At 40.9% G+C, this 27,878-nt stretch overlaps 1 protein-coding gene across 1 annotated transcript in view; it reads right to left on the bottom strand.

Moving 5' to 3' along the window:
* RUBCN (rubicon autophagy regulator) overlaps positions 1-17,964 on the bottom strand; it is a gene marked incomplete at its 5' end in the record, with an annotated part of 58,746 nt that extends 40,782 nt beyond the window's left edge. Inside the window, 2 exons of the mRNA XM_079704919.1 lie at positions 1,548-1,701; positions 17,900-17,964. Coding sequence (XP_079561045.1) covers positions 1,548-1,701; positions 17,900-17,964 — 219 coding nt within the window. The remainder of the gene's footprint in view (positions 1-1,547; positions 1,702-17,899) is intronic.
* Between the last annotated feature and the right edge of the window lie 9,914 nt (positions 17,965-27,878).

Here is a 27,878-nt window from a genome sequence, read left to right as displayed (position 1 = left end):
AAACTATTTGTTTTGTAAATTCCAATGGTCATATTTTTTTCATAGGACAACATGTAACTTGAAGCTTAAAAAAAAATGAGGGGAACATTTATTAATTACTTCCTATGTACCACAAACTGTGCTAGGCAAATTTGTATGCCATTTCATTTAATCTTTTCATCAAACATTATGATATAAATAATATTATCAACATTTCTACCGATGAGAAAAGGCTCAAAAAAGTTAATATCACCTAATAGTTAAGAGTGACAGACAACTTACTACACTTTTTAAAGCTTTTTCAGGTATTATCTCATTTAATTCTCACAACAATCCTATGAAGTACATACCAGTGTTAGCACCTCAGTTTACAAATGAGGAAACAGAAGCACTAACAGTTATGTAACTTACCCAATACCACAGAGTGGTGAAGCTGAGATAAAATAAGAGCAGTCTGACTCAAAAATCCATAATTATTACTACTGTGTCATTTTTTCCCCCAAGGACCTGAGCAATTTCAATCCAGGTTCTGTCTGATTCCAAAGACTCTGTCAGTCTACTATACAATGTTGCCTCCAAATTCCTGGAGTGAGGTTTTAATAATGATGACCATTAAGATTCAGCTCTTTAAAAGATAAAAATTTTCCCCATATCTTCAAAATTCTTTAGAAAGAGGGCCTCATTTTTAGAACTTACTCTGAATAAAGAAAATCTAACCTAAGCCAACTTTTCCACTGAATTCTGAAAAAACTCTACAAGAACACTGGTTTAAAGAGTTTGTTCGGAGGTGATATATACATATTTTTAGAAGGGAGTGTAGCACATTAAATCCTATCAACTATGAATATCTTAATACCAATTAATTTTTTCCAGTGTGACTGCTAGTTGAGAATAAATTCTGATTAAAAAAGAAAGACAAGCCTGGCTTAGAAAAAAAGAGTTTCAGGAAAGAATACTAAGGCCTTACATGGGAAGAGCATGAGTGTTTGGGAACACAAATTATGCACATATTTATGAGGTTTGATTTTTAAAAAGTAGGAGGATCAGATCCAATGACCCATTTGACCATTTTATCCAGAACCAAACCTTATTTAAAACATTGCAAATGGAGTAACTGCCATTGAGAATTAAAGCAGAAACCACTGAGTGTTAGTAGATTCCACTCATTTTTAATACTCAAAGCTTATTAGAGTGTTTGAGGATACTTAGGAAAAGAAACAACATCAATAAAGTTTACATAGAAGAAAACGTAAGCTATAACTAAAATTATCACTCACAAGCATCAACAAGTTATCAACAAAGTGATGCTCACAGGATAGTCTAAAAATGACAATATCCTGTAAATATTTCTCAGATACGTCCTAGGATACTCTTAAGAGGAATATCTCAATGATTCATCATCATTGTCCTTATCCTCCTCCTTGTTATCATATATTATAGTCTTGCTCTCAAGGGCTCAGAGACTAGTTGCCTTCATCTTCTCCCTGCCAACAACTTAATGCAACTATTTCTTTCCAACAAGTGATTCAGCCAATCTGGCACAAAAAGAAAAGAAGGGATCTACATACCTGGTCATGGATGAGCCCATGATAGAGGATGCTCTGCATGTCCCTGCAAAGCCGCTCCAGGCCACCATACTTGGACCAGACATTGGGGCTGTTAGCTGATACTAAACCCTCCACAGTAGTCTTCAAATTACCCAGCAACTGCCAGTGCTCCCTCCTGCAAGGGCATCAATTATACCAATGGTTAGTTACTTTGTTGTACCTGATCCTGACCACGTCAAAGAAAGTCTAAGACCAGAAGCCTCCTGCCCCACATCCTAACATTCTCTCCCCTATTAATTTTTTACTTGAGTATAAGACCCAATTCTGAGAGGACTGAAGTTGTAAAGAACACTAAGATTTTGTTTTAAAACCCTCATATTGGGACTTCCCTGGTGGTCCAGTGGGTAAGACTCTGCGCTCACAATGCAGGGGGCCTGGGTTTGATCCCTGCATGCATGCCGCAACTAAGAGTCTGCATGCTGCAACTAAGAAGTCCACATGCCGCAACTAAAGATTCCACATGCTGCAACAAAGAGCCAGTGCAGCCAAAATAAATAAACAAACAAACAAGCATATATATATATATATATATATATATATATATATATATATATATATATATAAAGCCCTCATATTTACATGGCATATTGTGCTTTGTAAGGTGATCTTCATCTACTATCATTCCATCCTCATGTAAGTAGCCTATAATCCTGTTTCTAGGAGTGTGACCATTAAGATCCATTTCTGGACAATGACATTACATGGTCAATATATAAAGAGATGAGGGCATTTGCTGAAAACCAGAAATCTTTTGCCAAACAAAAAAGCCAAAAACAACTTTTTATTAACTATATTTCCAGTACTAAGTACATATATCTGTACACAAATATTATGGATAAGAATACAAATTGCCCATGATTTTCCCCCTTAATTTTTGAACCTAAAATTGAGACAAAATGTTTTAAGCTTGCACTGAGCCACTTAGGACATGTCTCCAAATCAATCAACTACTGGCTTATTCCCTTGGACCATGTGAAGTACTTTAGTGTAAAAGTTTGAAAATTATTGCCCTAGATGATCGTCAAGGTTCCTCTCAAATTCCCAGCATTTTCTCAACACAGCTTCCAACCCAATAAAAACTCAAAACCAGCTGCAATTGAGTGAAAAGAACTGGATACACAGAATCAAACTGGATAAGGAAAACATGAGGAAATGAGGTGTCAAACTGCTTCTCTTGGGCCCCAAATTGTTATGCTGTACACTTTATCTAGCCCTTTCATTTCTTATTAGAATACTACTCTTTCCTCTTAAAGGACAGTCCTGGGAATGGTTATAATTTCTTCAAGGAACTTTCACTATAACTATTTTAATATCATTTAAATACCTAGTAGGGTAGGAGCGTTCTGAACTGGAATCCTTTCTCTCATACATTTTGTACACTTTCTGAGACACTTTTAAAAAGTGGATGAAGAGAGTAAAGGCAGACAAATAAAATAAAATGAATGAAGCTAGGTCTGGTACAGGAGTATTATCTAAAAGGGGAAAGCCAAATGGATCTCACTCTGGTTTTCTCCTCTGAAGGCCTTGAGACCAAGAATTTATTCAAACTGGGAGACACCAGGCTTTTTTAACCTTACATCATTAAACATTTGAGTCACCAGACTCCCCTGTTCTATTTCTTTTTTCCCACCAGTTTTATTGAGAAATAATTGACATATAACATTATATTAGTTTAAGGCATACAATATAATGATTTGATATATGTATACGTTGTGAAATGATTACCAGAGTAAGCTTAGTTAACATCTATCACCTCACACAGTTATAAATTTTGTTCCTTGTGATGAGAACTTTTAAGATCTACTCTCTTAGCAACTTTCAAATATACAATACAGTACTGTTAACTATAATCACCATGCTGTACATTACACCCCCAAAACTGACTTATAAGTTTGTACCTTTGGACCACCTTCACCCATTTCCTCCACCACCTCATCCCCTGCCTCTGGCAATCATCAATCTGTTCTCTACTCCTATGAGTTTGGGTGTTTTGGATTCTACATATATGAGATAATACAGTACTTGTCTTTCTCTGTCTGATTTATTTCACTTAGCATAATGCCCTCAAGGTCCATCCACGTTGCTACAAATGGCAAGATTTCCTTCTTTATGGCTAAATAATATTCGTGTGTGTGTGTGTGTGTGTGTGTGTGTGTGTGTGTGTGACATTTTCTTTATCCATTCATGTGTCAATGGACACTTAGGTTGTTTCCATGTCTTGGCTATTTTAAATAATGCTGCAATGAACATGGGGGTGCAGATGTCTTTTCAAGAGAGTGATTTTGTTTCCTTTAGATATATATCCAGAAGGAGAATTGCTGGATCATACGGTAATTCTATTTTTAATATCCTGAGGAAATCTCCATACCGTTTTCCATAATGGCTGCCCCAATTTACAATACCACCAACTAGAGTCCCTTTTTCTCCACACCCTCGCCAACACTTGTTGTCTCTTGTCTTTTTTTTTTTTTTTTTTTTTTTTTTTGCGGTACGCGGGCCTCTCACTGTTGTGGCCTCTCCCGCTGCGCAGTATAGGATCCGGACGCGCAGGCTCAGCGGCCATGGCTCACGGGCCCAGCCACTCCGCGGCACGTGGGATCCTCCCAGACCAGGGCACGAACCTGTGTCCCCTGCATCAGCAGGCGGACTCCCAATCACTGCGCCACCAGGGAAGCCCGCCTCTTGTCTTTTTGATGCTAGCCCTTCTAACAGGTGTGAGATGATATCTCATTGTGGTTTTGATTTGCACTTCCCTGATGACTGGTCACGTGAAGCACTTTTTCATATACCTGTTGGCCATTCCCCTGTTCTATTTCTAACCCAGTCCTGAGAGATATTTCAAGATAACTAAGATGTACACAGGACTGAGGTGGTCATTAAAAGGCCATTTATTGTTGTACTGTGAAACTGCCATCACAGAGGCCAACTGACTGCCAGCTTTTGCTTCAGTGATTCTCCATCTCCTATGCTTCCTCAGGAAGCATCTGGCCTGTTCTGACTGATACAGTTTTACATTCCAACAGGTTACAATCAAGTGGTGCAGGCCTGAGAGCCAGTCTGGTTCCTCAAGTCACTCTGCATATCTGTGTTCTGATTCATTCTGTATTGATCTTACAAGGTTAACTGTCAAAGAACATCATGATAGGGCTTCCCTGGTGGCGCAGTGGTTGGGAGTCCGCCTGCCGATGCAGGGGACATGGGTTCGTGCCCCGGTCTGGGAAGATCCCACATGCCGCGGAGTGGCTGGGCCCGTGAGCCATGGCCGCTGGGCCTGCACATCCGGAGCCTGTGCTCCACAGCGGGAGGGGCTGCAGCGGTGAGAGGCCCAAGTACCACACACACAAAAAAAAAAGACACAAAGAACATCATAATAAATGCTGAAAGTAGACACCAAGACACCAAGACATCCTAGGGCTTTGATTCCAAAATTTTACAAAGAGCATTGAAACCCTAGAAACCTTGAGCATTCAGATGTATTAACAACTCCTGTACAAACTAAAGAAATTTTCTTCCCCAAAATAAAGTGCCCTTGAGATACCACAGCTACAAAAGAAGGTGGCTCTTACTCTAAGATGTACCAAACCGTCTATATTTGGTATATGCTCATATAGAAGAAAAGTAAACTTAAAAAAAATTTTTTTAATTAATTAATTTATTTATTTATTTTTGGCTGTGTTGGGTATTCGTGTTGCGCATGGGCTTTTCTCTAGCTGCGGTGAGCAGGGGTTACTCTACGTTGCGGTGCGTGGGCTTCTCATTGCAGTGGCTTCTCTTGTTGCAGAGCACAGGCTCTAGGCGCACGAGCTTCAGCAGTTGTGGCACGCAGACTCAGTAGTTGTGGTTCGCGGGCTCTAGAGCACAGGCTCAGTAGTTGTGACACACGGGCTTAGTTGCTCCACGGCACGTGGGATCTTCCCGGACCAGGGCTCGAACCTGTGTCCCCTGCACTGGCAGGCGGATTCTTAACCACTGTGCCACCAGGGAAGTCCTAAAAATGTTTTGATTTACATAGCTAGTCTGTTTAGTGTCTTTACGTTTTAGGATCCTTTACCCTAATGATCCTGTTATCATTTTCAGAGAGCTGACATACTAAGTTCAACGGAAGCCCATACACAATGGTTGGATTAATCCATTCATACCTGAATCTTAGATGCAAATAAATAGATCACCATGAGAAATAAAATATCCCTCCTCATTCTTTACCCAGATTGTTAGCAAGTGAGGTCAGTCTTTCCTAGGCTAAACCTGTTTGGTACTAATTATTTAGATCGTATCATCTTGCATTCACATGTAACCTTCATCTGGGCACAGGCAAGGACTGTATTAGGCTCAGAGCAGCCCTTTGTATGGCCACTTCTACAAGTACACAGAGTGCTCTTCTTAAATCACCATAAATGAAAAGCAAGTCTTTCTAAGCATATTACCCTACGTCAAGGAAGAACCAGGCTCGAGTGGCAAGGGTCAGCATAATCCATCTCTACTTGAATCATGTTCATCAACAAACAGCAAAGCCAATCTCAGAATAAAGTCCTGCCAATTTTCTTTTGGGAGGATTTTGACTACATTCTTTGAAGAGGAACAGGAATTGCTCAAGCAACTCAAATAAGCATACCCAAGGAAAAAGTTTCCCTAAATGCCAACTCAGTCTTAAGCTTGCCAAATCACAATTAGAAGTAACACTCAGGTTAAAACAGTAAAGTTATAAGCAAATGTTATTTTTTAAAGAAGTGTTATACCATATAACTCATACACAATTAATAACTAAAAATAAGTGAAATCAATAGTAAATCAATAGTAAATACTGTGCAATTGTAAAATGAGGTTCAATGCAAGAAATGTATATTGGCATATCTTCCACCCCCAAGACTCTTTTTAGTAATAAAAGGAAACAGCTTCAACTTATTAGCATATCCCATCTACAGTATGCCAGTTATCTGCATTGTAATGTGGTATCTACCTGAGACCAGAGTTGAAGGTCAGATTGTCCCAACTCAGGTAATGATTTGATCCCTGAAATGTGAGGAGAGGTATGTGATATCCATATGTGGAATATCATGAAACCAATAAAATTTTTGATTAGGAACAATTTCCAAAGCTAATGAAAGTACGTAAAAGTATAAAAAGCAGGGCTCCCCTGGTGGCGCAGTGGTTGAGAGTCCGCCTGCCGATGCAGGGGACATGGGTTCGTGCCCCGGTCTGGGAAGATCCCACATGCTGCGGAGTGGCTGGGCCCGTGAGCCATGGCCGCTGAGCCTGCGCGTCCGGAGCCTGTGCTCCGCAACGGGAGAGGCCACAACAGTGAGAGGCCCGCGTACTGCAAAAAAAAAAGTATAAAAAGCAGAATATAAAATTATATTTATGGTCTTGACATAAATATACAGAGAGAAACAGTGATATGTTAATAGTGGTTACTTTTGGTTATATAAGGGGAATGTAGAGAAGAGAGGAACTATTTCGGCCTTCCTTGAGGCTAGCAATTAAAGAAAGGTCAATAATATGAACAAAGTTAGTGAACCAGAAGCTGGAAAATACCATAAAGGATTTTTTAAATACTCAGGTATCAAAGACATCTTATGCTGAAAGATTGTGGTCAGGCAAGCACCTAGGACTTTTAATGCCAGAAAGCACTTCCTGGAAAGAAGTAATGGGTTCATTCTTAAAGTAGGGAAAAACCTAATTAGGGAAATAATTTTTTTAATAAAATTTGTTTATTTTATTTATTTATTTTTGTTTGTGTTGGGTCTTCATTGCTCTGCACGGGCTTTCTCCAGTTGCGGCGAGCGGGGGCTACTCTTCCTTGCGGTGCGGGTGCTTCTCATTGCGGTGGCTTCTCTTGTCGCAGAGCACGGGTTCTAGGCGCGCGGACTTCAGTAGTTGTGGCATGCGGGCTCAGTAGTTGTGGCTCACGGGCTTTAGAGTGCAGGCTCAGTAGTTGTGGTGCACAGGCCCAGTTGCTTCACGGCATGTGGGACCTTCCTGGACTAGGGATCGAACCTATGTCCCCTGCATTAGCAGGCGGATTTTTAACCACTGCGCCACCAGGGAAGTCCCGGGAAATAATTATTGGTAACACTGAGGTAGCAAGAAACTACCATGTTTAATTTGCATTTAACTTTCTTCTTACCTGGCTCCATATTTTCTGTTTTTAGTTATACAGTTTTTAACTTGTAGAGTATGTAGTATATTTACAGTGCTTTTCAGATAAACAATATGCTTATAGAAAAAACATACTTGACTCTATTATCCAGCTCTCAGCTCTGGGGCACTTAGGAGAACCTAACCATTGGCAGTTCCATCCCTTTAGCGGTTGACAGCAGAATCTCAAAAGTCTAGGAGGGAACCTCAATGTGTAGGAATCTCACTGTCTAGAAGGCATGCTTTGTAACTTTATACCTATTCAACAAATGCTTCACCAATCATACTAAATTTTAATGATACTAAATTTCTTGAATTTCAACAATGGGTAGATTTAACAAAAGGCAGGAAAATACCTTATGTCAGAAACCTTACCACTGATGATATGCAAACTCCTTAGTACGGAGTTCAAAAATTCTCCATCCTGCTCAGTACTCCTCAATTTGAATACAGTCTCTCTCTCTCTCTACCACATGCAAACATTCTAACCTCATACCTACTCTCATGACTGTATCCATGGAGACCTTTCCACTTGGAATGATTCTCTTCTTGTCCCATTCAGGGATTAAGGTTCAGCTCTAGTACAATTTTCTCCCAAGAAGTTCTAAATAATCTGACCTGCTACAACTTTTTTGTTAGAAACTCTGTAACACAAGCTGTCAATACACCATTCCTCTTAATAATAATCTTTAAAAAAAAAAAACATTGTTATTTACCGGTATGTGGTTGATTTCCTTAAGGAGAAGGACCATGGTTTTTCTATTTCCTTTTTTTTCTTTTTTAATATTTATTTATTTATTTGGTTGTGCCAGGTCTTAGTTGTGGCAGGCAGGCTCTTTAGTTGCAGCTCGCCAGCTCCTTAGTTGTGGCGTGCAAACTCCTAGTTGTGGCATGCATGTGGGATCTAGTTCCCTGACCAGGGATCAAACCCGGGTCGCCAGCATTGGGAGTGTGGAGTCTTAACCTCTGCGCCACCAGGGAAGTCCCTCTATTTCTTTTGTATTTTATATTTTAATAAGCAGAGAGAAAATGTCATTCAGTGGAAAGAGAACAAGCTTCACGGTCAGGCCAACCTGAATTTGAATCCTAGCTCTGCACAAACTAGCTGTGCATCCTTGGGCAAGCCATTAAACTCTTTAAGCTTCAGTTCCCTCATCTGCAAAATGGAGAGAACAACTACTTCATAAAGGAGTGTAATTGATAATCTACAGAAAGCACCACCATCAAGCAAATAATAGTAGTATTACTTCCCTTTTCTCTGTCCTTTTCCTTTGAACTTCCATTGCATAAATCTAATAAATCCAATTAAATCAGAAGGGGTACCTAGTATAAAGCCTTCTTACCCATTCTGCTTCAGAGAAAATCTGGGATTGGACAGTTTGTGACATAATTAAGACTAGTCACAGTGTTCCACCTACAAAGAGTATCTTCACTGAATTTAAACTAGGGTCAAATTTCTTCTTAGCAAAGGTTCCAAGGCCCTGTTTATGTTCATGGTGCTCTCACTGAAGCAGGATAGCTGGAAAGACTTCCTCAATATTGGATGACCTTGTATATAACAGAGAATCAAATCTGCTTACTGGATAGAATGAAAGAAACTTATAAGGTTTTACTGCAAAAAAATAGGGTTGATTTTGTGAGTCATATAAGAAAGCCAATCTCATTACCTTACAGTCACACCTTATGTTGTCTGGGTAGAAGAGTGCTTTACAAGCAAGGTAAAGGAGGCATATACCACCACTCCAATAGCAAAGGCAAAGGAGGAAAGACACTGCCTCAGTTGCCTCAGTTTTAGGGAGACTATTTTAAAGTAAAAGATAACCATCATTAGAACTAAAACTAAACTATCTCAAAAACTGCTGAGGAAAGAAAACAGCAAGAGAACATTATAGAAATCATTTTTAAAAGATGACAGAATTAAGACCCAACAGATATGAGATAAAAATAAGTGTCAATGGAATAAACTCAACTGTTTAAAACAAAACAGCCAATCAAACAAAAAAGCAGGAGGAAACTATACTAATATCAAGGTTGTATTCAAGGCAAGAATCATTTAAAAAGACAAAAAGGGAATAATGAAGATACAGCTCTCATTAGTTTTTATGTATCTAATAACATGGCCTCAAAATGTATCAAACAAAACAACGCACACACACACACACATACACACACACACACAGGGGAAACAAAAACTGCAGAAAACAAGAAGAAAAACGGGGACTTCCCTGGTGGTCTAGTGGCTAAGACTCCACGCTCCCAACACAGGAGACCTGGGTTCGATCCGTGGTCGGGGAACTAGATCCTGCATGCCGCAACTAAGAGTCTGCATGCCACAACTAAGAAGTCCACATGCCACAACTAAAGATCCCATGTGCCGCAACGAAGACCCAGCATAGCCAAAATAAATAAATAAATAATAAAAAGAAAAATGGAAATGGAAAAAACAATGGTAATGGGAGATCATGAAAACCAAAAGTAAAAAAGTGATTAGAAGAGCTGAATAATATATAATTAATAAGGTTGTTCTATAACATCTAGAAAACTACACCCTGAAGAACACTTTTTTAAAGCACACATAGAACAGTCACAAAAACTGGCCTTGTACTAAGGCACACGCATATGAAAAGTCAATAGATCCTCAAAAGTAGAAGTAGTACAGACATATTCTCCAGCCAGAAAGCAATAAAACAGTGAGCAAATAACAAAAGTAGAACAAAACAAATAGAAAAAAAAAAACACCCTTGGAAAATCTAAAACTCTGAAAGGACTCTTTAGGAGGTTAGGAGGCAAAAATAAATTCATGGTCTTGGAGGGAGGTGGGTGAAGAGGAATGGCAATATGACTATTACTGCTTTCTTCTCAAAAGTATCCAAATAAGAGAGCTCACCAGGAGACTGTCTGAGAACTCTTAAGAAATTATGGGATTCTGCTGTTTTCTAGTAAAAAATCAATCATCTCTCAGTCCTACAATCCAGCAGGGTTCCTGTGAGTTTCACTGGCAAAGGATATGGCCCCACAAACTTTGAGAGATAGTTTGCCAAGTTCCTCTTTACTCACTACTATTGATGACTTCCTTTAATAATCTTCTCTCCTCCTAATCAAGTGTAGTTTACACTTCAAGTGAGCCTGATCCAGAGGAACTAAAAACATGTAAGCATGCTGCAGTTCTTTCCTGAAAAATGCAGATTTAAATCTACAGCAGCATTGTTCAATTGAACTTTCTGTGATGCTGGAAATGTTCTGTATCTGTGCTGTCCAATATGGCAGCCACTAGCCACTGTGGCCATTAAGCACTTGAAGTCCGTGCAGCGTGACTAAAGAACTGAAAATTTAAAATTTTATTTAATTTTAATTAATTGAGACTTAAATTACCACAGGTGGCTAAGTGGCTATCATGTTGGACAGAGCTGGTCTATAAATACCAAGGCAGGTTGTTTATGGAGGCAAGATTACAAAACAAAATAAAAAACAGGAAAAAAATTCCATCTACGGAAGAAGTGATAAAGCAGCTATAAAAAAGCAGAAACAGCTGTGGGGAGGGTAGATACTGAGAAAAGCTTCAGCTTATGGTTCCTGCTATCAGCTGATACACCTCCAGCTTCTGGGTTCTGACAATAGCATTTTCCCCAAAAGCTTCAAGAATATGTTTTGCGGGGGAGGGGTGGGGGCAGCGGGGTGGGGGAGGGAGAGTTGTAGTAATAATCGGAGTATCAGTTTGGATTGCTCAAAAAACATGTGATCCTCTTGCTTTGCTACCAGTGCTGCCAGAGCATGGTCAGAGGAAAACGGGAACGAAAGGGAAGAAACAGAAAATGAAAATGACGTGAAAAAGTGAAAAATGAATAAACAGAAAGGGAAAAACAGAGGCCCTTTCAATAGCAACAGCACCAGTGACACCTGCCCAACCATAAGAAGCATGACCAAATTTTACCATTTTCATTCCTTGAGCAAATATTCAGTGAGCACCAACCATATGTCAGGCACTGTGCTAGGCACCGGGCTTATGGTGGTTCAAGAGGGAGAGTCCCCACCTCTCCGGATATTCAGAACGCAGTGGGGGAAAGGGGCTCGTACATTTAAAAAATGCTACAGAGTGAGAAGTGCTGTAATAAGAGAGAGAGAAAAGGGCAGGTCAATGATGACTTCTAAAGGAGCATTATTTAAAGAACGACTAAGAGCTCTCCAGGCAAAGAAGGAGGCAATGCAGGGAATTTAGAGGAGCAAGTATCAGAATGGTGAGGAAGGAGATGTGAGAGAGTGAATGCCATGGTTTTGTAACTGGAAACTTCATACTGATTACCAGGGAAGTTTTGACTTTCTATTTTCAATGAGAAATCACTGAACATTTCTGAGCAAAATACTAGAGTAACTGCTTCTGAAAAATTAAGCTGGTAGCAATGTGGAAGCTGCTTGGAATAGGGGGACTGGGCTCAGATTGGGAGCTTAGTCAGGAGGCTACTGAGAGAATCCACAATGAGAAATAATAAAGGCTTTAGTGAATAATTTTGTTTATAGCTGCCCAGAATTCATGTCCCTTTCTTTTGGTAACAGAATAATGATCTTTCACAGGGAAATCACCCCTCTGGCACTTAATCTGGTCCATGAAGTCCCAAGAAGATATCACTCTACCCTAGGATCCAGGGTTGGGCATATAACTTAGGCCTGACTGAGCAACATATTCCATACCCTGATTACAAGAACAGGAACACAAGTCAGTCCAAAAAGAGTCAGCCCCAGAATTTTCACTTTTGCTATACCTATGGGGATTGCTTTTGTCTTCTTTTTGGTTGGATTGCTAAACTTGAAGTCGCCAAGGGTTATCCTGTAGAAAAATCTGCGACTTCCCTGGTGGCGCAGTGGTTAAGAGTCCGCCTGCCAATGCAGGGGACACGGGTTCGATCCCAGGTCCAGGAAGATCCCACATGCCGCAGAGCAACTAAGCCCATGCACCACAATTACTGAGCCTGTGCTCTAGAGCCCATGGGCCACAACTACTGAAGCCCGCGCGCCTAGAGCCCATGGTCTGCAACAAGAGAAGCCACCGCAATGAGAAGTCTGCACGTTGCAACGAAGAGTAGCCCTCAGTCGCCGCAACTAGAGAAAGCCCGTGCGTAGCAACAAGGCCCAACGCAGCCAAAAATAAATAAAATAAAATAAAATAAAATAAATAAATTTTTTAAAAAAGAAAAATCTGCCTGAGAATGAAGCCAACACATCGAGAAAAAGAGCACACAGACAGGGACAAACTTTTATTATTTTTTTAACATCTTTATTGGAGTATAATTGCTTTACAATGGTGTGTTAGTTTCTGCTTTATAACAAAGTGAATCAGTTATACATATACTTATATCCCCATATCTCTTTCCTCTTGCATCTCCCTCCCTCCCACCCCTCTAGGGAGTCACAAAGCACCGAGCTGATCTCTCTGTGCTATGTGGCTGCTTCCCACTAGCTATCGGTTTTACATTTGGTAGTGTATATATGTCCATGCCACTCTCTCACTTTGAGGGACAAACTTTTGTTTAAGCAGCTACATTTGGCCATTCCTGAAGCAATACCACTCCCTGGATTTTTCGGTAATATAAGCCAATATATTTGGAAACGGAGGGGAAAAAAAAAGGCTTCAAGAGAAAAATCAGAAACAGAACTCATTGTACCTGTGACTGCCTGGGTATGGGAAATGAAGGAGAGGGAAGTATCAAATTTCACTGAGGTTTCTGACTTGGTTGACTGAATGGAAAACACTATTAACTGAGATAGAGAACAGAGGAGGAAAAGGTTTTGGTCAATAGAATGAGCTCAGCTTGGAGACACAAAAAAGTACCTTAATCCTTGAATTCTGACTCTATCAGACTCATTGTACCAGGAAAACTGTGGAAGTAGTCGGGTTCCAAGCTCAGAAGTAGATTGCATAGCCCAAGGCAGCTAAGGGTGACAGAGCAATGCAAGAAGAATCATTCTTTTAATTGTTTAGTAGTTTCACCAGACAAACTCCAAATAATTGGCATTTAGGAAACCCTAGGAAAAGTGAAGTATCATCCCTAAGCATTACAGCATTTTGCTAGTGGTGACTAGCTACATGGAAAACAATAGGGGAATCTATGACATTCCACTCCAAGGATGAAGTTAAAAGCTAGGCCAACACCCCAGTCCCCAGTGTGTTCAACTCGGACAGAGGAGCCACAGAAGGAGGAAGAGAGAGCAATGATACCATTGAAAATAGCAACTGGAAGAGCACCCACTAAACTTATTTTAAGAAAACTGGGGAGGAGATGGAAGTAGACATTTTTTGCATTCAGTACATATCAGGCACCCTGTGAGGAGCTTTATGCACATTATGTTATTGAATCCTCACAACTTACCAGTCAGGAAGGCATCATTCTTCCCACTCAGACAGGATAAGCCAAGTTAAGCCGAAGAGCTAGAATTCAAATGCAGATCTACCTGGATATAAAGCTTATGCACGTTTCACTACACCAACTGCTTTCAGAAAATAACTGAGCAGTTTTATCCTTCATTATATATTTTTTAAAAATGATGCCATCTCATCAAGATGTCTTCTGAATTGGGTGTTTTACTGGCCACAGAAGGGTTAGGTTTGCAGTGACCCAGCCACAGTGCCTCAATTCTCAGGCACAAGGCATGTATTTTATTTACCATTTGACTATCTGGAACTAAGGAGGCCATCAGTGCCATGAAGTCCCATTAAATAACACATTCTGAGTTAACTAGCCACCCACAGAGAGTTGGCTATGGCAACAGTATGAGTGATTTTGTGGGGATAATCCCACTATTGAAATTAAGTTTTGACTAAAGTTCCTTGATTAAGAGGCAAGCATGGAAAGAATAACAGAAAAAGATACCTGCAAAGGAGCGGTCCTAATAGCCTTAAAATGACAGGCAAAGAATGCTATATAATTCATTACCTTATACATTTCTTCGTCCCAGTATATTAGCATAGTGAGAGGTAGTATAGTGTAGGTATTAAAAGTAGAGCCAGGGCTTCCCTGGTGGCGCAGTGGTTGAGAGTCCGCCTGCCGATGCAGGGGACACAGGTTCGTGCCCCGGTTCGGGAAGATCCCACATGCCGCGGAGCGGCTGGGCCCGTGAGCCATGGCCGCTGCGCCTGCGCATCCCGAGCCTGTGGTCCGCAACGAGAGAGGCCACAACGAGAGAGGCCACAACGGTGAGAGGCCCGCGTACCGCAAAAAAAAAAAAAAAAAAAAAAAAGTAGAGCCAGATTGCCTGGGTTTGAATCCCAGTTCCACCAAGGATTTACTGTAGGACCATGGCAAGTTATTTATTCTGTCTATGTCTCAGATCCCTCACCTGTCAAATGGTGATAATATATTGAATAGTACCTATCTCACCCAGTTGTTATGGGGATTAAATAATACTTGTAAGGCTCTTAAGCAATGCCTGGCACGTAGTAAATAAGTGTTTGTTAAATATATTAAATAAATAAAAAACTCAGCTAGATGGGGAGGAAATTTGAATTTCCAACCCAGCCTCTCCCACATGAACTGGTAGAGGAAAATAAAAACAATCCTAAAATTTGTTTAGAATGTATATAGGACCTTTTACATGAAGCATTTCACAGACATCTGGAGGAAGAATAAGTAGCCAAATATACATAAGCAGAAACTGAAACATGGAAAAGAGAAGTAAAGATGTTCAGTTTCACTGAACACATCATTCACAAGTCTCGGGCAGGAACGTCAAGGTCCTGTCGGCCCAGGTTTTGTACAGCAGGCCACAGGCTAACTGTGCACATAAAAGAGTAGTCACCCTTTAAAACAGCCAGGTCTTCACCCAGGTACAACATCTCATTAATTTTCCCCTGTTGATATTTTCTCAGAGGTAAATATTCCACCTCCAGTCTTTGGATCCCAGCTGCTCCTGAGACTCTAATTATATCTGAATATTTTTAAAAGTCAAGAAAGACTTCCTTAAATGTAAGGCCAGACACTATAAAACTCTTAGAGGAAAACAAAGGCAGAACACTCTATGACATAAATCACAGCAAGATCCTTTTTGACCCACCTCCTAGAGAAATGGAAATAAAGACAAAAATAAACAAATGGGACCTAATGAAACTTAAAAGCTTTTGCACAGCAAAGGAAACCATAAACAAGACAAAAAGACAACACTCACAATGGGAGAAAATATTTGCAAACAAAGCAACTGACAAAGGATTAATCTCCAAAGTATACAAGCAGCTCATGCAGCTCAATATCAAAAAAAACAAACAACCCAATCCAAAAATGGGCAGAAGACCTAAATAGACATTTCTCCAAAGAAGATATAGATTGCCAACAAACATATGAAAGGATGCTCAACATCACTAATCACTAGAGAAATGCAAGTCAAAACTACAATGAGGCATCACCTCACACCAGTCAGAATGGCCATCATCAAAAATCTACAAACAAAAAATGCTGGAGAGGGTGTGGAGGAAAGGGAACACTCTCCCACTGTTGGTGGGAATGTAAATTGATACAGCCACTATGGAGAACAGTATGGAGGTTCCTTAAAAAACTAAAAATAGAACTACCATACGATCTAGCAATCCCACTACTGGGCATATTCCCTGAGAAAACCATAATTCAAAAAAGAGTCATGTACCACAATGTTCACTGCAGCACTATTTACAATAGCCAGGACATGGAAGCAACCTAGGTGTCCATCAACAGATGAATGGATAAAGAAGATGTGGTACATATATACAATGGAATATTACTGAGCCATAAAAAGTAACAAAACTGAGTTATTTGTAGTGAGGTGGATGGACCCAGAGTCTGTCATACAGAATGAAGTAAGTCAGAAAGAGAAAAACAAATACCATATGGTAACACATATATATGGAATCTAAAAAAAAAGATGGTTCTGACGAACCTAGGAGCAGGACAGGAATAAAGACGCAGACGTAGAGAGTGGACTTGAGGACACGGGGAAGGGGAAGGAGAAGGGTAAGCTGGGACGAAGTGAGAGAGAGGCATGGACATATACACACTACCAAATGTAAAACAGATAGCTAGTGGGAAGCAGCCGCATAGTACACGGAGATCAGCATAGAACAGGGAGATCAGCTCCGTGCTTTGTGACCCACTAGAGGAGTGGGATAGGGAGGGTGGGAGGGAGACGCAAGAGGGAGGGGATATGGGGATATATGTATACGTATAGCTTATTCACTTTGTTATATAGCAGAAACTAACACAACAATGTAAAGCAATTATAATTCAATAAAGATGTTAAAAAAAAGACTTCCTTAACCCACATTCCTGCTCTATGATGTACATTCCAGATTCTTAAGAGGTTAAGACCAGAGTTATTAATGAAGCAACCCCTACATAGGGGTAGTACCTCTCCAGAGTCCAAGCCACCATTGGGTCAAAGTAGTTTTTAAAATCTTAAATTCTCTAATTTCTAGAAGGTATGAACTCGATAACAACAGTTTCATATAAATAAATGGGAAATTGCTTAGCTGCATTGTGGGGAAGGAGTGAAGGGTTTAAGGATGAAAAGGAAACGACAGGGAGGTCCTGTTACTCTCTGACAGCGATCCAGCTTTGACAAAGGGCACGCACGCAATTTCTAGTCCCACTAGCAAGCCCCCATCCCCATTCCACTGCCATTACAATCGCCCACTTTCATCCGCAGGCCCTCCTTCACTCCTTCCTCACACTCATTTTTCCTAAGCTTCTTTCTAGGCCACTCATGCTGCCTAACCTTTACTCCCAGAAATTCTTACTTCAACCTTCTTAATATTGGCCCGAATTGCTGTCACCGCAAGTTTCAGTCGGGGCACCCACCTTGTCCCCTACTGCTATCTATTGACTCTGGCCTATGAAATCTCACTAGAGCACCTCTCAGTATCCACCTCCTCTCCAACAGCCTTGGATCAGAGCTTCACCCACTTCTGCCCACCCCCCAGGCCCCCTCCCTCAACATACCCTACCCCCCTCCTTCACCCTCACTAAGCCCATTCCCTCGTCCGCCCTATCCGCGCCCTGCGCGACCCTCCTTTCAGAATTTCTTCCCAAACAAGTTGCCCACAACAGTTGCCCTCATGTCTGTCGCGCCCGGCAGGTCTCCTCGTGCTCTCCGAGCCCTCTCAAGCCTCCCGGGACTTCAACGCATCAATCCGCCCTCGACTCCCCGGCCCCTTCCCAGCCCACCTGCTCTCCTCCGGCAAGCCCTCTTCGCAGCCGCCAAGCTCCATTCCCGCGCCGTCTGCCCGCATCCGGGGCTGCGTCGTCGCCTCTTCTCTTAAGAGAGGCGTCCCCGTCGCTTCGCCCCTCAGGGCTCCCGGAGTCCTCCGGGAACCGAGGAGGCACCCACGGCCGGTGGGCTCAGAGTGATGCACTACAGCCGGGTGACAGCAAAGGCAGTGACTGCTGCCTCAGCTGCTGTTTCTAGCCACCCCCGCTTCCGGCTCCATAAACTACAACTCCCAGCAAGCACTTCGAAGGCCCGGCCGCTACCGGCATGCACCGCCCTATCCAATCAGGGTCTGCGCTCGCAGCGACTTCAGACCTTGGCGGCGAGCTTGCGGTAGTGCACCCGGCGGGGAGCCGGGGTCTGAAACGCCCACCAGCCCTAGTCTCCGGAGTTCGTACTGGTGTGGACCTTTACACTTTACACGCCTGTCACACTTCACCCTTGGAACCATACTCGGTCAGAGGTCTAGACTCGAAAATAACGCTGGTCTTAATCCAAGTACGATTAACCCCACTTTAGCCTACCCGGGTTTAACACCTGTTGGTGGTGTTTGGAGACCTCAAAAATTTTAATGAAGAACTCACAAACTCGGAAGAGCTTATGTCACTTTGGGATCACAAAGGAAGGGGAGGAGGCAAAAGCTTTGGGGAAAGGTTTCCTGGAGGACTGATGTCAGAGCAGAGTCTTTTAGGATGAGTATGAGTTAGCCTGGAGAAGAAGTTAAGAGAAGGCGAAGAGAGTAACACAGACATGAGGAAGCGGGTCTGGGAACAGCTTGTCCTGAGTAGTAATCAGAGATGGGAAGAGGTGAGAAACAGGCAGACCAGATCATGACGCCACTGTGCGTTTGGATTTTATCCTAAGAACAATTAGGAGCAAATCAAGGATATGCAAATCAAGAAGTGATTTGATCAAACCTGCTTAGAAGGCTACTTTTGACAATGTGGAGAGGTAATGGGGTATGTACTATGTTGGAGGGAAGGTCAAAAGAATGGATATGAGAAGAGGTTGGAAGTTCCTATAAAGGCCAAGTGTAATGCCAATGAGTGAAGTGAGCCAGTTGTAGGAGAATGGCAGAAACTCTCTGAACTGGAACCCCCATGCCTCATCCAAAAAGGAAAGTCTCATCTTAGCTATAGTTGAATGTTGCCAAATATTCTGATTTTTTAATAAAGCTGGAATCTGCATTTTTAAGTACAATTTCCAATTTTTAAAATATTGGCAACAATTTTAATGTAAACGTTACACAGGCCAAAAACAAAAAATTCTGTAGGCTAAATGTGGACTTTGGGTTTGCAAGTCCAGGCCTAAACTTGGTCAGTGGCTGTAGGGAACAAGGAGGTTGGGATTAGAGCCATGGTAAGGCAACAGAATCAGCACTACTCTGTTAGGGAGAGATCTAGGTTAACTCCATAAAAACTGGTTACTCTGTTAAAAATAATACATGACTTTCAGAAATTTTCAAACTTGAGAAAACTTTTTTTGTGAGTTAAAAGTGAAAGAGTCTTTTAATTAAATTATGATTTCCAATTTCCATTTATATAAAAAATATTCTTATTCAAACTTTCTCATATTTTCCTACCAAAGGGTTATACTTTTTAAGAAAGGGGCAGTGTCAGTTATTGGGGTTTCAGTACCTTCTGTTTCTACAAATGTATGAACTTCATTTTTTGGCATACAGTATAATCCCAAGTTAATGCCACATGATTTTAACATATATTTACATGAAAGTCAGTCAGCTTTATCAGGAAATTCTAGAATTAAAATTGTAGTAAAAGTTCTAGAAAACAGGAATTTCCTCATATGTCCAAGACTGGGTTTACACTTTTTTTTTTTCATTTTTATTTTTTTGGCCATGCTGTGCAGCTTGTGGGGATCTTAGTTTCCCAACCAGGGATTGAACCCGGGCCCTCAGCAGTGAAAGCGAGGAGGCCCAACCACTGGACCACTAGGGAATTCCCTACACTTATTTTCTTTAAAGCAGTCAGTTAATAAGCATGACAATAACCTACACTAGCCATGTGCCCACTCCCCCATCCCATCCCTCTGCTTTCCCTCACCCCAGGTAGCCATATCCTAAATCCCTTGTTTATAATTCCACTGCTTCTCTTTTAATACAGTTTCTTTGCATCTATCCATATTCCTAAAAATTATTATTCAAAAAATTTTTGTGTTCTAACTTTATTAAAAATGCTATTAAGCTGTATTTATTCTTTGAGGCCTTTTTTTTTGCTTAATATTACAATAAGATTTATTTATTTATTTATTTTTATTTTTGGCTGCGTTGGGTCTTCATTGCTGTGCATGGCCTTTCTCTAGTTGTGGCGAGCGGGGGCTACTCTTCATTGCAGTGCACAGGCTTCTCATTGCGGTGGCTTCTCTTGTTGCGGAGCACAGGCTCTAGGTGCGCAGGCTTCAGTAGTTGCAGCACGCGGGCTCAACAGTTGCGGTGCGTGGGCTGTAGAGTGCAGGCTCAGTAGATGTGGCACACGGGCTTATTTGCTCCGCGGCATGTGGGATCTTCCCAGACCAGGGATCAAACCCATGTCCCCCACATTGGCAGGTGGATTTTTAACCACTGCACCTCCAGGGAAGTCCCAAGATTTATTTATATTGTATATCACTATAATTCATTGATTTTGACTGCTATATAATAGTTCATTGTGTGAATACACCAGTTTATTCATGTTGCTTTCCACTGATGAGCATTTGGGTTGTTTCCAGGTTTTTGCTATTGTAAACAGCGCTGCTCTGAATATTCTTTTACATGTCACCTCTTGTACATAAGCAAGGGTTTCTCCTGGGTACATACCTAGAAGTGGAATTGGCAGGCCATAGGGTTATTGTCTGTTCTAGCTTTTGTTTTGAGTGATGGGTTTGTAGTTGCACAATTTTAAAAATAACTAGGGGACTTCCCTGGTGGTCCAGTGGGTAAGACTCCATGCTACCAACGCAGGGGGCCTGGGTTCAATCCCTGGTCGGGGAACTAGATCCGGCATGCATGCCACAACTAAGACCCGGAGAGCCAAAATAAATAACTAATAAATAAATAAATATTAAAAGTTATTAAAAATTAGTTATGAAACAATAACTAATTATAATCAGTTATTTAAAATAACTAACAAATGAAAATGGGTCATGCTTGGAAAATGATGAGAGTATATCATGAACCAAGGATTGTGATTAACCCAATTTTGTGCATCTGGGATCCAAATGCAAAAGGTCAAAAATGCAAGAATATCTAGCATCAGGGTTCAATAGTGTCACATAAAAGTAATGGCTTTATTTAGCAACTGCTTGCTGAATTAATATTTTAAAAGTCAAAAAATCTAAAGAACTTTATTGATCTTGATTAATCTGTTTGTTTTCAAGATTTACCAGGATGCAATTTTTATACAAATGGTAGTTGGTCCTAGAGTACCACTGGCAGAAAGCAAATTTCACTCAATAATCATTTATTCAAATAAAAGATTTTTAAAGCTCATGACACTTGCTTATTTGCCAAAAGTTTGGTTTTAAGAAATAGTCTTCTTGAATATATTCAACAAATATCAATTATAGACATGAATATTTTCTTTTTATTATATTCACTAAAATTATTCTTAGCAGCATTTTTTAAAATATTAAAAATTTTAAAGCTAAGGGATGTCGCCCACTTGCCAAGTCAAAAGCAATTTGAGCATAAAAATGAGTTAATTCATGATATGTCTACATATCTGCATTCTTTTCAAAGGTAAGCATGACCCTTACACTCTGCACCCCTTAGCTTTTCAGAAGAGAATTTTTGAACATGAAATGAGTCTGTGAATTTCTACGGAAACGTATATGTATATATAGATAAGTATGCAAATAAATAAATAAATAGAAAAAGGAAGGAAGAAAGGGGGCGGTGAGCTAAAGCTCTTTTCTCAGTAGAATGTCAGCTGATGAATGTAGAAGAATGATAGTGTTAGAAAATCACTATTTTGTAGCCACCATCATAATAATTGATTCAGGCAAGAATCATCAATGGACGTTAAAGCCGTCAGTGAAATTTCTTCCGAAGCAGAATATTTACACAGTCTCAAACCATCTCCCCAAAGATTACTTATTCATTATATATGGGGGGAAAAATATCTTTACAATGAAGAAATCTGGCAGACATCACCTTAACTAAGTGACTAAAGATCACCAATAAGAGAAAATGACATCATGTGCCTTCTGATGTTAAGTACTGAGAATGAGCCAACATCACTTATGTAGTATCCTTGACAAAAGTGAATAACTCAAATCTAATCATAGGCCGACAATAAGACAAAACCAAATTGAAGGACAAGCTGTGCACCAACTGCCTTCAATCTTCAAAAATGTAAATATCATAAAAGACTAAGAAAGGCTGACAAACTTTTTATGATGAAAGGAGACAAAAGAGGCAGGACAAAGAAATGCAACATATGAAACTGGACTGGATCCTAGATTGGAAAAAAAAATTGTTACAAAGGATAATTATTTATTAGGATAGTTGGCAAAATTTGAATATGGACTATACATCAGAGAATAGAATTGCATCAATGTTAAATTCCTGAATTTGATCATTTTACCTTGGTTATATAAAAGAAAATACTTAGAGATATATTCTATAGAGTCATGATGTATGCAACTTACTCTCAGATTGTCCAACAGCATGAGGAACCTAGAATCCTGGCTCTTCAGAGCCTTCCTAGACTACCAATCTATCTATTGCAAGTTGAGGAAATTGAAGATATATATATATATATATATATATATATATATATATAGTGTAATTTATTTTATTTATTTTTGGTTACGATGGGTCTTCATTGCTGCATGCAGGCTTTCTCTAGTTGTAGAGAGCAGGGTCTACTTTTCGTTGCGGTGCACGGGCTTCTCTTTGTGGTGGTTTCTCTTGTTGCGGAGCACGGGCTCTAGGTGTGTGGGCTGCAGTAGTTGTGAAATGTGGGCTCAGTAGTTGTGCTCACGGGTTCTAGAGCGCAGGCTCAGTAGTTGTGGCACACGGACTTAGTTGCTCTGTGGCATGTGGGATCTTCCCGGACCAGGGCTTGAACCCGTGTCCCCTGCATTGGCAGGTGGATTCTTAACCACTACGCCACCAGCGAAGTCCGAAGATATATATATATATTTTTTTTTTTTTTGCGGTACGCGGGCCTCTCACTGCTGTGGCCTCTCCCCTTGCGGAGCATAGGCTCCAGACGCGCAGGCCCAGCGGCCATGGCTCACGGGCCCAGCCGCTCCGCGGCATGTGGGATCCTCCCGGACCGGGGCACAAACCCGTGTCCCCTGCATCGGCAGGCGGACTCTCAACCACTGCGCCACCAAGGAAGCCCAAAGATATATTTTTTAAAAGAAACAATCTTTACATAATTAGGGGGAAATTGTGTGATTTATGTAAATTTGTGGAGCTTTAAAAAATTCCACAATTAGTCATTCAGTGAATTGACCTAGAACCTTTGGTTGACAGGACCCCTGCCCTGCCCAGAGAAGACAAGGCCTAATAAGGAGTGGGCTAGAGGTCCAACCTCTGAGCCCAGGAAGAATTCCCCTTCAAGTTCCCCTGTCTATCCAAGCAGGTTACCTGCTAGTCAGAGAAAACTGAGGGCCAGGGACCTGGAGACTAGTAATGCCTCCAGCTATGCCTGCTATCCTGCGTGTCATGTCCTCGGCTGTAACACTGTACTGTGTAGCAGTGTCTTGCCCAGAGTAGGGACTCAAGCTCTGTTTAAATACATGAATGAATGAATCCTGAGATTAAAAGGCACAAGACTAGAACAGCTATAAACACTTAAAACAAAAGAAAAGGGCAACATAAAAGAGAAAGAGGAAGCTGTAGCAAGGTGGCAAGAAAAGCTACCACAGCAGAAAACAGTGGCAAAGGGGGTAATGAGAAGAATTGAGCAGAAAAGAGAAGAAAAACTGTACTGTACATACAAGTAGCTTAAGGGAGTTAGGTATAATAATAATAGTCATACCTAATACATACTATAACCACATATAATACAAATCATACCTAGCTCCCTTATTATTCCACTGTAATACAAATTACATCAACATACGAATTCTAAAAATACTCTTCTGAAAAGCAAAAGAGCTGATACCAAAATCAGGCACAGACATTACAAGAAAAGGAAATCACACATCAATATTACTCATGAAAAAAGAAACAAAATCTTTGACAAAATATTAGCAAACCAAATCCAATAATACATAAAAAGGATAATATACCATGACCAAGTAGGTTTATCCTAGAAATGCAAGGGTGGTTCAACATTTGAAAACCAGCCAATATAATTTACCATATTAATAAATTTAAAAAGAAAAACCATTTGGTCATCTCAGATGCAGAAAAAGCGTTAGATAAAATTCAACATTCACTCATAACTAAAACTCTCAGCAAACCAGTAGAAGGGAACTTCCTCAACCTGATAAAGGGCATCAACAAAAAAATCTAACATCATACTTAATGGTGAAAGACTGAATGCTTTCCCCCTGGGGTTGGGAACTAGTCAAAGATGTCCACCTTCACCATTCCTGTTTAACACGGTACTGGAATCCCCAGTCAGTGTAATAAGGCAAGAAAAATAATAAAAGGCGTACAGATTTGAAACAATTATGCTGAGTGAAACAATCCAGATACAAAAAAGAGTATATACTATATGATTCCATTTATATAAAATTCTAAAAAATGCAAATTAATCTATAGTGACAGAAAACATCAGTGGTTGCTTACTTAGGTTGAGGTTGGGGGCAGGAATTACACAGGAGCACAGGAAAACTTTTGGGGATGATAATATTTCTTATCCTGATTATGGCGGTATTTTCACAGGTATATATTTCACACCTGTATAAACTGCACACTTTAAGTATGTGTCTTTTATTGTCTGTCAATTATACCTCAATAAAGCTGAAAAAAGGGGGGACTTAAAAGATATATCAAGCTAATAAAGTTAAGGGTTAAATATATGAGTTGTGCTTACCTTTGAAGAGAATATCCATCTCTATGCACACTGTGAAAAGAGAGCTGGAACATGTTAATAGAAAAGTATGATGTTGTTAAGGTTGCCAGATTTAGCAAATAAAAATATGACTCCCAATTAAATTTTACTTTCAGATAAACAACGAATAATTGTTTAGTGTAAATACATCCTAAATATTACACGTGATATTCTGTGGCAAAAAAAAAAAGAAAAAATATTCCTGTTTATCTGAAACCTGGGACAAAACTTATACTAAATAATTGTTCATTGTTTATCTGAAATTCATATTTAACTGGTCCTGTATTTTATCTGGCAATCCTAGATGTTGTCTGATCTGCATTGTATGAAATCAAGCCTCCAGAAAGGGCAGCTGCTTGAATTCTATGTTTATTTTGACTTAGATGAAGCTGATGAATTGAAGACAAAGGCTGTCCACTCAGTGTCCAGCACAGTACCTTATTCACAGTACATGCTCAGAAAACGTTTTTTGCTTTGCAGGCTATGTGAAGATAGGGACGGCACCCATCTTGCTCACCATTTTATCCCCAGGGCCTATTACAATGCCTGGTGCTCAGTGAATATAGTATTAAATGAATAGCTGCCTCTCGTGCCCCAGAAAATTGCAGGGTTGACCTTTTAACTCCAGCCCTGTAGCTGACTGGTCAGCTTCTTGGACCAGCCCCATTTCTGATTTCTTGTCTTTTCTCCCTCTTCACTGTTGCTGTGTGTCTCAGGTTGCTCTTTTGCTTTGTATTGTTTTGTGTGTGGCTGACCTATCCTTAACTCCAATGCCTCTTGTTTTCTTGTTTTTCCCTTTGGAATCAGGGTGTTCTGAGACTCTGAGACCCTCAGCCCTTGGAAAAATCTGAAAGTCTGAAATACAACAGCTAGGATTGCTTCATGAAACCTTGGAGCATGTTCCCTCTAGAGCTAAGGAGATATAGTATGGAGCTTCAGTTTTGGGGAGAAGACCAGGATAAAAGGGAATCTTTATAAATTGGTGTGGGAAGGATTTTGCACATTTGGGATTTTTATTTTATTTTATTTTACTTATTTTTATTTATTTATTTTTTTGCGGTACACGGGCCTCTCACTGTTGTGGCCTCCCCCGCTGCGGAGCACAGGCTCCGGACATGCAGGCTCATGGGCCCAGCCACTCCGCGGCATGTGGGATCCTCCCGGACCGGGGCACGAACCCGTGTTCCCTGCATCAGCAGGTGGACTCTCAACCACTGCGCCACCAGGGAAGCCCCTGGGATTTTTATTATCTGTCCTATACTGCCTGAAGTACAAAATGTATCCAAACTCTAAATGCATTAATTTTCTTCCATAAAATTAAGAACTTAATCCAATGTTCCTCCCTGTAGTTTGCTCCTACAAATAAGTAGAGATTGCAGAAGTTATTTCTAGTGAGAGAAGGATAGTATGTAGAAAAATGTCTTGTGCTTAGAAGATTTTAGAACTGTAAGGAATCTTAGAAATAATTAAGTATAACATATATTTAGCATAACTACTTCTTGTTTTGAAGATGATTATGAGGCCCAGACACTCTCCCAAGTTCACAAGGTGAATGATTGAAACCACTCACTCAATAAAACCTAGGTCTCTCTTGTACTTCTCTACAATCCAGTTCCCTAGTTCTTAGCAGTTGGGAAAGGGGTGGCAGCTGCAGAGTGGAATAGTAATAAAATCAAGCACATTGTGCTAAGAGCATACACGATACTCTCCTTGACATGCTGAATATTGTTCATGGGTCTTTTTGAGTCCAAACCTTCCTCCACCATTTAAGTTTCTTGCATCCCTTCATAGGTGCCTCTTCAGCTGATTCACTCTTCTCATATGGTTGTGTTTTTGTCTTGGGGAAAAAAATAAAGTATAGGCTATTGTGGGTTTGAGATACTTTAGGCCACTGGTTCGTTTCTATGCAAACAGAAATTTTAGGAAGTGCAGAGGGGGAAGGTGGCAGAGTTTTCTAAATGAACAGAATACCTGCACCTATTTTTTTTTCTTAGATGCAAATGTCTTAGTTTAAGCTGCTATGAGGATGATATAACCTAAATGCTTCCACACAAGCGCAGTTATCTGGAGCAGAAGGAGGTAAGAAAGAGAGAATATCAGGTTTTGTTAACAGGAAAAAAAGTTACTATGCAGGAATTCATCAAATATTAATAAGTTTTCCCATAGGGATGATTAGAAAGAAAATGAATCCCCCTATCAATTCCCAACGCAAGTGAATTAGAGAAAAATGCAGCCAAATAAGCAGAGGTACTTACTGCTCTCCGGAGGGAAGGTCATGTCTTAATAAGGTACCGTGCAAAATGTTTTGAGAGCGCCGGCTGAGAAGTGGTACAGATACGGGAAACGTTAGCATTTACTTTTATTAGTATGCTGCCGCAAGAAGTGTCAGTGCAGCCTCTGCTTTGCGTCCGGACGTGTCGCTCCGCGTGCTGGCCGTGGAGAGGGGAGCTGGGGCGCAGTCCTGCAGTCCACGCTCGCAGCCTCTGGGGCTGCTCTGCAGTGGGGTGTGAAAGGTTCGTGTGTACCAAAGCTTAGGGGGCCTTTCTGTAGCAGGAGGGACTCGAAGGGCACGGAGGAGCATGATCTCATTTAAGGCATGTGATTCTGAGGTGTTCAGGGTCCAGCATAATTTGGGCGGAAAGGCTAACTCCTAAAACAGCGGCCCTCGAGAGCGGCCAGAGCAGCGGGTGCAATGTTTCCTCCGGTCCGGCAAGAGGCGCTAGGGGCGAGTCCGGGGCCTGGGGCCACTCTCGCCGACCGCTCGTCTCTTGGTTCCTCCCCCAGCCCTCCGCCGCGGGTGGGAGAGGACGCAGGCAGCACGCGTGCGCGCTCCGTCGGTGCGGCTAGTCTGCGTGCGTGAGTGGGAGGTGGCAGGCCTCAGCCCCTGGCCTTCTTCGCTGACTGTTCCAGCGCGACGTCTCCAGCT

This window comes from Hyperoodon ampullatus (assembly GCF_949752795.1).
Source record: "Hyperoodon ampullatus genome assembly, chromosome: 5".
Classification (NCBI taxonomy): domain Eukaryota; kingdom Metazoa; phylum Chordata; class Mammalia; order Artiodactyla; family Ziphiidae; genus Hyperoodon; species Hyperoodon ampullatus.
The sequence above is the reverse complement of the archived record's forward strand: the minus strand, read 5'-3'. Positions and strand labels throughout refer to the sequence as shown.